Source organism: Amphiprion ocellaris, chromosome 13 (assembly GCF_022539595.1).
Source record: "Amphiprion ocellaris isolate individual 3 ecotype Okinawa chromosome 13, ASM2253959v1, whole genome shotgun sequence".
NCBI lineage: Eukaryota > Metazoa > Chordata > Actinopteri > Pomacentridae > Amphiprion > Amphiprion ocellaris.
Window position 1 is genome coordinate 7,132,379 of NC_072778.1, and position 11,359 is coordinate 7,143,737.

At 37.7% G+C, this 11,359-nt stretch overlaps 1 protein-coding gene across 2 annotated transcripts; it reads left to right on the top strand.

The window, feature by feature from the left end:
* Positions 1-1,511: 1,511 nt before the first annotated feature.
* On the top strand, positions 1,512-10,145 carry pcgf1 (polycomb group ring finger 1). 2 transcript variants are annotated; one of them, XM_023272607.3, is made up of 9 exons: positions 1,512-1,653; positions 4,476-4,581; positions 4,729-4,881; positions 5,519-5,590; positions 6,123-6,228; positions 6,362-6,404; positions 8,682-8,768; positions 9,548-9,628; positions 9,961-10,145. In XM_023272607.3, exons 1-9 carry the CDS (start codon positions 1,567-1,569, stop codon positions 10,009-10,011), a joined length of 786 nt encoding a protein of 261 aa, XP_023128375.1. In that variant the 5' UTR covers positions 1,512-1,566; the 3' UTR covers positions 10,012-10,145. The 2 variants fall into 2 exon arrangements, with proteins under 2 accessions (XP_023128375.1, XP_023128376.1); XM_023272608.3 differs by having other exon boundaries at positions 8,685-8,768.
* Positions 10,146-11,359: the final 1,214 nt, after the last annotated feature.

The window sequence follows — 11,359 nt, forward strand, 5'->3', positions numbered from 1 at the left end:
TCTGTACTATCTGGAGTCTATTGTAGATGAAAATCAAAGGAAAATGACCATAGTCTTTCACAAAAGAGTGATACTTGAACCAGGGAGAGATACCCCCTGTAAAAACAAGTTCTATTTTTTCCAATTATACATACAGTATTTTTATCAATATAAAATATACACAAGAAGTATGGTTAAGTGAACAACTTCAGAGGGTAATTATTAGCATAAGAGACTACAACTTTGCCATTAGAAACCCAAATGTAAAATCAAAAAAACATGCATTTCCCCCCAAAACAAATTTGTTACCTATACAATAGATTATTTACTTATTTAGAATTTTAGACAAAACATTCTCCTTTTTTTTACTGCTGGTTAGCTATTAGTTAATGGTGTAAACAATTTATCAGAAATATAACACTGGCTAGGAGTGTTGAAAATCACTAATGTTAACAGAGGGGTTCTTACCCCATATAAGTGGACATTGTCCCTCAAAAGTAAAATACTCCTGCACTTTTACATGTTACAGAAATATTTGTTATTTTTTGTTCATGCTAATCACAATCTTCCCAGTGACTCTCCTGCTAACAATATTTAAATTTCTGACAAAAAATGTCATGTGAAATCACTAATATTTTTCCAAAACAAGCAAAGAATTCAAGCTAACTAGCTAGTGCTTGAGCAAGCTAATGTATATGTCGTTATTTTCACTAAAAATCAGCCACTTAGTCTTTTAGATAGCATATTATACATTTGATTTTACTGCCAGTAAGTTATCATGTTTTTGTCATAAATTTAACATGAGCCAATTTAGAGAATTGAAACTCTTCATGGACTACACATCCATTGGGAGCTTCCCACCTCATATAAAGATGGTCTTTCCCCATCTTTTATTTAAAATAAAATAAAAATAATAATAAAATAATAATTAAAAGAAAAATATTTAATTGATGGATAGCCTTCCCCATCACTTGCAGGAAATAGTAAAAAAAGTTTGTATGCTGTTTTTTTTTTTTTAATGAAGCAACATTTATTTTATTATTTTTCTACAGTCAAAATTTCAGACTACTTCTTTTGATTTACCCCTAACAGTAAAGTGACTTCAATGCTACTAAAAATTAGAAAGGTACCCTATTATGCAGTCTGTTTGTAAATGCAATTTACAAAAACACTCAAATTTGTGAGCCAGTTTTCAAATAGGCCTAACTAAATTTAAAATTTGCTTTTTTTTCCAGATAAACTTGTGTCAATACGACATGTAGGCTTGCATATATATTTTTTTTTAACTTGTGTTTGGAGATGAGGTTTCGTCTGCTTCTTTTTTTTTAATATTCATATTATTAATTTATTATTCTTTTTTCTCTGTTATGTTTTGATGCGCCTCCATGTAGGCATATAGTAATTTTATTTAATTTTTTTAAAACTTGTGTTTGGAGATGAGGTTGCATCTGCTTCTTTTTATACATATATATTCGTATTATTCATTTATTATTGTTTTTTTGTTTTTTTTTTTGTTATATTTTGCAGCGCTTCAACGTGCAGAAATGCCACCTCCGGTTTACCCGGAAGACAGCATAATTCCCAAAGATGGCGGAGCAGGGTCCGATGGCCATAGCGATGCGGCTCCGAAATCAGCTACAGTCCGTCTACAAGCTGGACCCGCTGCGGAACGAGGTGAGTGGGCGTGCAATTCGAGCTCGTCCGCACAGGTGGGCGAGCGTACGGGGAGTCAAAGTGGCACAGGGGCGAGTTAGCGGCACGTATTTAGCGGCAGATCGTTGTCGTCTCCGCGGCGCTGATGGACGTGCTGAGCATGCGTAGACGGCAGCAGCACGGCCGTGTTGTTCTGCGGAGCAGCGTGCAGAAAGACCCACAACTAACCGAAATTTGGCCGCTTTTCGGACAAACATTCAGCTGTTTTCTGCAATTTACTTGCAGTTGAAGCGGTATGTGCATGAAACGAGGCGCTGAGGGCCGCTGCACTCACGGGCTTGTTTGTCGGTTTGTTGTGTAATGAAGTAACGGCGGTCTGTTTCGAACTACCGTTTGAACGCACCGCGCTGTTAGAAACACATCAGTTCGTTTATTATCGCTCATTTTGCTGCTGATGTTGACCACAATTGCCCAAACTGCGCCAAAACGTGACTGATCTCATCCCACTCTGCTTCTAAATTGCGCCTCTCCGTTCACATTTCGCTCAGTTTTTCCGCAATAACCTCCTGGTCCTCCTCGTTAGAGAGCTTTCTTCACTCTGTTAGGTTTATAAAACATCTGTTTCCCACAGAGGTCAAAGGTCAGGGTCAGCCTCTGCAGCTGCTTAGGATTCTGTGTTTTGCATAAAGACACCTGTGATGGAGAAAACACTTGCAGGTAGAGTTTTGGTAATCTTGAAAGAAGGTGATCAGTTACACCTCAGCTGTCTCTTTATTAGTGAATTAGTGGAATGAAATTGCATTTCTACTAAGGCCAATACAAGACAGGAATTATGACAGGACAAAATGCACATATCATCAGGACAGAACATGTAAAAGAGCCATAAATCACTGCGTTTGTAGAAGAAGTATGAGAGGTGACTCAGTGCTATATAAATAATAAATATAACTAAAAAAAAACCCTGCTGCAGTGCGTCCTGTTATATATAGGAGCTAAAAAGGTCTATGCTTGAATACGCATAATAGAAGAACCATACATCAGTGCATGTAAAATAGTCAGAGCTTAAAGTGGATTGTGCTGTAGATAAACTAAGCGATAAATATAGTTAAATACTGTTTTCTTGCTGCTCAATGCTGTGAATAGTAGCTAAAAATCACTTCCAAGCTATATGCTATAAGAGGGGAAAGTGTTTCCTGCTGTAAGTGGGGCTACTAGGGTGGTGTAAAGAGGGAGTGGGAACCAGGATGAAATGAGTGGATGTGGGTAGCAGTGAGATGTGATGTACATTCTGCATGATGCACTTCAATACATCTGCTCTGTTTTTTTTTTCTGTGATGCATGTATGTTCAGATTTTTGGCCACATGATAGAGATTTTGTGCTTTAGCAGTAAAGTGGGATTTTTCTTGGTGTCTCTAATGTTATTCCATGCTCCTGTGTATAAATAGAGACAAGAAAAAATGTTCAGTGTATCTCAGTACAACAACACTTCTTTTATTTGTGTTTTATTTCTGTTCCAAATAGGGTTTTTTTTTAAATGTCTTGTTTTACTACTTTTACTGTGCATTTTGATCTGAATGAACTGCAAATATTTTACACATAGTAGTGGTGTAACAGACCAGAGTTGATCTGTGATCCGTACACATCCCTTCCCACAGTTCGGCACGTTTGTGATCTGAGGAATAATTGCAAAGTTTAACCATAACATACATAAATACTTACTTGTTAAGGTAGTAACAAGGGCACTCTTAGTCTTCCACCAATGTCAATGCTCTATCACACAATTTCAAAGAAAAGTGACCTCGATTTGCACCGGATTTTATTTGCCCATGCTGCATCTCTCATCTGAGCTTCATGAAATTCTGCCTTGTAGTTTTTGAGTAATCAGACACACACAGTTCACTTTAGCAAAGATTAATCCCCTAAATCTTTGCAGAAAGAAGATACAAAGTAGTTGTGTGCACACATGAACGAGGCATGTTTAAAGTAGCCGACAGCGAGGTGGGGCCTCCGTTGATTGGGCTTTTTTCTGGCACATCCCACAGACGCTCCATCACATTGGGATTTGCCGAGTTGAGTGGATGGGTCAATGCGTTGGGCTCTTTGTCGTGTTTCTTGAGCTGTTCAAGCGTGGCCCGGCACATTGTCCTGCTGGGGGATGCCGTTGGTGTTAGGGGGTGCCATTTCCATTGTCGTAGGGGGATGTGCTTGGTCTGCAACAATGCTTGAAAGGATACGTGTCAAAGTAACATCCTTATGAGTGTCATTAATCAAGATTTCCCAGCAGAATGTTGCATTGTCACAAGATTATCAGTGTTATTCACTTTACTGTCAGTAATTTGAATGTTGTGAATGACACATTTGTGACAGAAGAGAAGAGAAAATTTTGTAGAAGTAGAATTTATTTCAGAGAGGTTACGTCGAATTTCATAGTTGTCTAATATAGTGGATTTGAAGGGCTTAAACTCTCGTATTGGGACAAGAAAGCTGAAAAGATGCAGACACAAAATCCTCTGTGCTAATTTTCTAGCCATCATGAAGATGTTTCAATTAAAATTCAAGTGACTATATATTGTATAGTCTTCAAACATTTTGTTTTTATTCATAAAATAGAGACGGCTCATCCAGTTTGTTTTAAAAGTAGACAGTGTAAAGCACTTATCTCTTAGGCCTAATGAATACCTACTGAAGTAAAGGTATCAAATATTTGTAGAATCACTCTTTTTAAAAGTCTGTCTTAAAAGAATACACACATGTCCATAGTAACATTGAAAAAGGTTTTGTTTGCTCGCATCAGTTCTCAACTTTTACAATGTAGATAACACCTCTTTGTTTGTCTTTCCAGGAGGAGGTCAAGTTGAAGATCAAGGACCTAAACGAACATATCGTCTGCTACCTTTGTGCAGGCTACTTCATAGATGCCACAACGATTACAGAGTGTTTGCATACCTGTAAGTTGTAACAGCTGTGTACAGTTACTATTTGCGTGGTATTAATTTACACGAGTCTTTCTGCCATTTTACAAGAATAATGTTCAGCAGGATGTAGTCATCAGGTTGAAATTAAAAATTCTCACTTTCTCTCTTTTCCCCCGATAGTCTGTAAAAGTTGCATTGTGAAATACCTGCAAACGAGCAAGTATTGTCCGATGTGCAACATCAAAATCCATGAAACGCAGCCCTTACTCAACCTCAAACTGGATCGAGTGATGCAAGACATAGTCTACAAACTGGTGCCTGGACTACAAGAAAGTAAGAAAAACAAAGGTGTTCTCTGTTAGTTGTTAGTTGTTGTTGAAGGTACTTAGTTGTCATTTAAGGGAGATCTCCTCAGTGTATGGCAAATAAAAGTCTAGCATCTTTTCAGCATGGCCAGGTTAACTATTGACAGCTTGTGAAATCTAAAGTAAGCTGGAGAAGCATAATTTGGACAGAATTAAAGGTTTACTATCAGCAGTGGGCTAACTTGTACACTACCATTCAAAAGCTTGGTGTCACCCAGACAATTTCATGTTTTCCATGAAAACTCACGCTTTTATTCATGTGCTAACATAACTGCACAAGGGTTTTCTAATCATCAATGAGCCTTTCAACACCATTAGCTAACACAATGTAGCATTAGAACACAGGAGTGATGGTTGCTGGAAATGTTCCTCTGTACCTCTATGGAGATATTCCATTAAAAATGTGCTAGAATAGTCATTTACTACATTAGCAATGTCTAGATTGTTTTTCTGATTACTTTAATTTTTTCTTCAGTGAAAAAAACAGCTTTTCTTTCTAATACTAAGGACATTTCTAAGTGATCCCAAACTTTTGAACGCTAGTGGAACTTAATTGTCTTGACGTTGTGATTTGTCCCATAATATCTACGGTTGTATTTGCTCAGGTGAAGACAAAAGAATAAAGGAATTTTATCAGTCTCGAGGGTTAGAGAGAGTCATCCAGCCTACTGGAGATGGTAAGTCTTCTTTTTATTGCTTTGTCTACTAACTTAGTCTTCGATTTAAGTGGGGTTTATACAAAAAAGACTTTCGTTTTAATTTGAAAAATACCACATCCTATAGTTTATGGGGTTTTCTCCAATGCCAGGCCCAGCTGTAATGAAGATATACGGGAGTTGTTATGAGCTAGTTGTAGGCTGAGTCTCATTTTGGTTTGGTGAGAGACCGTGAAGACTGCTAGCTTTTGATATTGATGGCACAGATTTTTATTTCAAGTCCATCTTTTTCTATGCTGGAGCCTAGGTTATGCAATGACCGCGTTTACAAACGAGTCCTCAAGTTTATCATCTGTTCTATTAAGCAATTATTATTTGTTGCAATGAGTCTTAACACTTTGTCTTGACTCCAACTTTTCCTGTATTTGGCTTGCAGTTTGCAGATAGTTGCGTCTCATTTTTAAAAAGCTATGATAACTTAACATGCCCCTTTTAAGAATGTGATGCATATATTTATTTGTAAAGTTAACCCTGATTTCCTCTCTCTCTGCAGATGGTGTGCCAGATGCTACAGGTTTACCTTACACAAGCTTTGACCATTCAAAAGCTCACTTCTACAGATATGATGAGCAGGTATCGCTGTGTTTAGAAAGGCTAAGGTAGGCTACACTCTTGTCTGATTTATAGTAAAATTACATCTTTGTAACAAAATATTTGAGATAAGACTGGTAAAAATAAATATTAAGGTGAATTCAACAGTATAAGAAATGCAACTCTGGTTTATCATTGCAGTTCGTCGCTTGCTGGAAAAGATAAAACAAAACTTACTCTTCAGGTGAGTCATTTATGCCAATAAACTGTCCTAGATCTATTCAGCGTTATATTTCAGTAAAAGTCTATGTGCTTGGTAAAATTGTTGAGCTGGTTATGGATGCTTTCGAAGCAACCAAAACACATCTCCAGGGGAACATTTTCGAAGCTGTAACAACTAATTTCCACCCTTAACTGCTAAGCAAATACATGGCACTGACAACTGCAGAAACAGCAGAATTCAGCACTCAGAGCTGTTTAGTCTGGCTGCTGTTGAAGCCTCATGCTCCGAGAGAGACAGGAATAAGTGGGAGAAGTCCACCAGTGAAGCATATAATCTGTCTTTATTTCCCTGCCTTCCCAGCATTAAGGTGTTTTTGACCTACATGTTAAAAGTTAGAGATGTTCAAGATGTTATGCAATGTTTGTAGTGATTAGTTTGGACTTACGGGGACCTAAAAATATCAGTTGACAGTTAATGTGCTGTGTGATAAGTTGTCACTCTATAAATATGTACGCTGGTGCTATACTCTGTCCTTTGGGACAAACAAGCAAATGAAGGATACAAGAAAAATCTAGACGGCTATTAAAACATTAAATTGTACCACTACTAGACCCACTGCAGAATCTGATGGAGCATAGATTGTGGCACATTTATGACATGATGGCAGTTATTCCTTTAGCAGTAGAACACTGTACATCTATTATAAGGCTCCATGAGTGTGATATTGTGGTGGTATATTCATCCTGTCACCGTTTACTCCTGCCTGCACACACATTTATAACAGGAAACATTTTCTAGTCTATAAATTTATAATACTGACTGTCAAGTGGTCCCAGGGTTTTCATTTATGTGTCTGGATCCTTTCAACAGGCCCATTTATTGAAGGATAGATGTGTAACAAGGGGAATGGAATTTGTTTTCTGCCCAGATCAGACACAAACAAGGTTTACTGAGGGAATAGTTTAACTAAAGCACACAACATCCACTAGTCTGCATGTTATCAACACTTGTGTAATGACTTTGTTCTTCCAGCAGAGGGCACCCTTGTTTAATAAGTGGTACTGCCAGTCACCTCACGCTAAGCCATCAGTCATTTTTCTGCATTTCCAGAGCAGAGAGAAGTTTGTGTTTAAGATGATGTTGAAGGCTTTTAATCTGGTTTTGAAGTACTTGAATAATATTCAAAACCAGATTTAAGTCACATCAAAGGATGTGTTTAAAGACTGTAGTGATCTGGTGACTCCTGCGAGTGTTGTTGCATCTCCATTCCCCCGTGTCCTCTTTGACCACCCTGCAAAGTTAAAATGTTGTTTATTGTTATATCTAATGTTTCACTATGTAATCCGAGCATGCGGGCTTCATTGGTTCCATTCCTGCCTATTTATACGCAGTTGTCTTTCATTCTAACCTCTGCTTGAACTTATAAAATGGATTAGTTGATCATGATAACCCTTCAAAGTATATAAAAACAAAAGGGTAAACGCGCTCTTGGGTGTTACATCGGCTCAGCTTTCTAAGGCGAGCTGTGTTCTTGCAGTGTTCTGGATTCGGCTCTTAACCTTTGTTGCATGCGACCCTGCATGTCCAATCGCACTCCACTGTTTTCACTGAGGTGTAAATTCAGTAAAGCACATTTCTGCCTGCGCTTTAGAAGAAATACTGCAGGCTTACAGCACATTCGTGGGTAAAAGGAAGTTTAGCTTCATGGCTTAAGAGTGCTTAATAAGTCAGCTGGGACTGGAGACGTCCAGCAGTAAGCTGGGTTTTTCTTCACTGTAAATCTATTTGTAACAGGAGTCTGCCACACCCTGTTGAATCACTGTTAACCTTGTTATTAGTTTACATTTCTTCTGTGCTGGAAATATGTTCTGTCACCTTTTTGTTACAGAACACAGAGTTACAGCACGAGACGCTGAACTTTGGAATATTTATATTCATTATAAGCATTTAAATATTTTAATGCTGGCAAGAAACGGCAGCATGAAGTTGTAGTTTTACAAACTAAAGAGACGTTTATCATTGCTGATTTTTTTTTCTCACACACTCCAGATCTACAAATCTATTACATAAATGAGGGATATGCCCAACTTGTTAAATATGTAATTTGGATCTGAACCTGCAGTATAAACTAAATATCTCTCTAAATAGCTCCTCCATGATTGCAAGAGTTGGATAATAAACACGAGTGTGCAGCTAGTCACGATTTATTGGAATCATGTCTTTGTGTGAGCGTGTCGATGACTGATCGTGTTGCTCGTTTACAGTTTTACAGTGCATTGTCTGACCTTGTCTCTGCAGCAGAAGTTTGTTCGCTGTTCTGTCCGAGCGGAGGTGAGACACCTACGGAAAGTGCTTTGTCATCGGCTAAACGTGGAAAAACACCAGGTCAGTAAGCATTTTATCGTGTGAAGCTAAATATTACTGTGCACTTTACATGCAAGTAACATTTTCCTGTATGTCTCTGGTACATGTCTACGAGGACAATGTTTTAAAGTTGGACTAAAACATGAGTTTTACCAATAAAATAAGTGTGCAAAATAATAAATGTGTTGATCTGCTCCCATCACAGTTCCCCATGAACTCTGCAATGACAACGGCTGGGCAAAACTATTTTTTAGTAGCAGATTTTTTTTATAAAATCATCTACTGGGACACTGGGGCCATGTTTCTTTTAGGTTTTAGCCCTATTCTAAATATAAATACCAATTTTGAAGGTAATGTGCAGTCAGCCAACATTATGTGGCATGTAGCAACATTACTTCTGCCCCATGCAGGATAACCTGGTTATTTTTAGTAAATAAATACAGTGTAAACAAAGGTATTACTGTCTAGTGCTGCTTTTGCATTGCACTGACCATCTCTGACTGATGGTGAAAATGAATCCTTGTCCAGGTTGTTGCACTTCTGTAGGGAATGACTGACGTCCTATTGAGTGTTTCACACTGCTGAAGCTTAAAGTGGTTCAGCTTACATGTTCCATAAACAAGCTGATTAAATATAGTTACTACATGACAGTGACAGTACAATCACGACAAAGTTGCCCAACTATGTTTTTCAGCAAAGAAAAAAACTGACTTCTGGTTCCTTCTTTTACCAGCAGCAAATGGCTTATTAAAATAATCACAGATGTTCCGTTCACATCTGTTTGTGTGGTCTCCCTATAGGTCCAGATGTTGTTCAATAACGAGTCTCTGCCTGATCACATGACCATGAAACGGTTATGGCTCTCACACTGGTTTGGCAAGGTACAGTACAGCCACTGTCAGCTAGCGCCAACAAATGTCAGACATTCCTTCACACTTGAACAAATTTTCTTTGTACTGTAGGAGGAAGCTCACTGAGAATATAGAAAAAAACATTAAACCTAAACTATTGCACTCTCTTGTCTTACTCCGTTTTATATCATTGCTAATGAAAGGAAACATTAAGTCCATTAATCGTCTGAGCAGATGTAGGATAATGTTGGATTGATATAAATTATAAATAGCCTTCCTTCTGTGATCTATATATAGTATATTTATACATACCTCACTTTAAACAGTTCCACTTGTAATATTTGTAATGTTTTCTCCCCTAGGCCCAACCATTAGTTCTTCACTACACCATCAAGGACAAAAGGACCAGATAGGACTTGTTTTCAGTCGGAGGAAAGCTGTACATATTTTGTACAATACATATTCTATTTTAATAGTGTTTGTGTACATATACTTATTTTCCCTGTTTTGTATTTTTGAAAATAAATTTTAAATGGTAAAAATATAACTTTGTTTCAGTGACTGCGAAGACGCTTTCATCAACATAAACGCCTCAACATCTAAACGGTTCATTTGCTGAACACTGAATACAAACTCATGTTTGCTCCTTAATCACCATGCATTAGTCCTCATTGCAGCTATAATGTAGCCTTCGTTTAATATTTTTCCCTAAGCTTTGCCATTTTATATAATTTATTTAGAATTGCAGGATAATTGTTTTTATGGACATAATTTAATATGTTCACATGACTGAGTGAGATAAATTCTGCATTTACTGCTGACTGACAATAAGGAAAACGTCAATGGCAGCAAACTTTTGCTGAACTCTGATCCACAGTCAGATAAGAGAATAACTTGATTTGAGATTATTAAAGTAGGGAGACAATATGTGAAACGGCAAAACAGACTGAGTTTTTTTTTTTTTTTTTTTAATAGTGACAGTTATTCCTATCTTATTATTGCTTTCAAACCAATTAAACTAATTTACAATTGACGGTAACTTTTATTTTTTCAGCAAATAGCCAACAAACTGATACCTGTAAAGTACACTTGGATATTTTTATGGAGTTGTTTTTCATTGTGGCAAATTCTTAAGTTACCGTCAACAAAAAACCCCTTGATGCTGAACGTGAAACGCTAAAATCACTGATTGCGTAAGTATTCGCCCTCTTTGAGCTAAAAGTGGAATCCGTTTTGGCAGCACTGTCAGCCCTGAGCTTGTGTGGATACGTCTGCGTCAGCTTTATGCATCTGGACGCTGCATGTTTCTCCATTCTTCTCTACAGAACTGCTCAGGCTCCGTCAGGTTCCATCGGGACTGAGCGAACAGTAATTTTAAGGTCTTGCCAGGAATTCTGGACTCCGACTTGGCCAGTCATTGTTGTTTTAAAGCCATTTCAGTCCACATTTGGCTTTACGTTTGGGGCAGTTGTATTGCTGAAATAAAGCTTCTGGTAAGTTAGTTGTTGTGCAAACTGGAGCAGATTTTCCAGTAAGATATTTTCTCTTTTGCTGCACTGGTTTTGATGTTGACATTCCAAAGTTTTCTGAGGTCTGCAGAGAAGAGACTCCCATCATCAGGCCTGTTTGCTACAGTATTATGCATGTTAAAACATTGTATTGACTAGCTTCAGACTGTGAGCTTCTTCAACAGAAAGCGCTGACCTTTGAATATCAGCAGTTTATATGCCTCCTATCTCAACCATATAGCTGCTTCAGAGT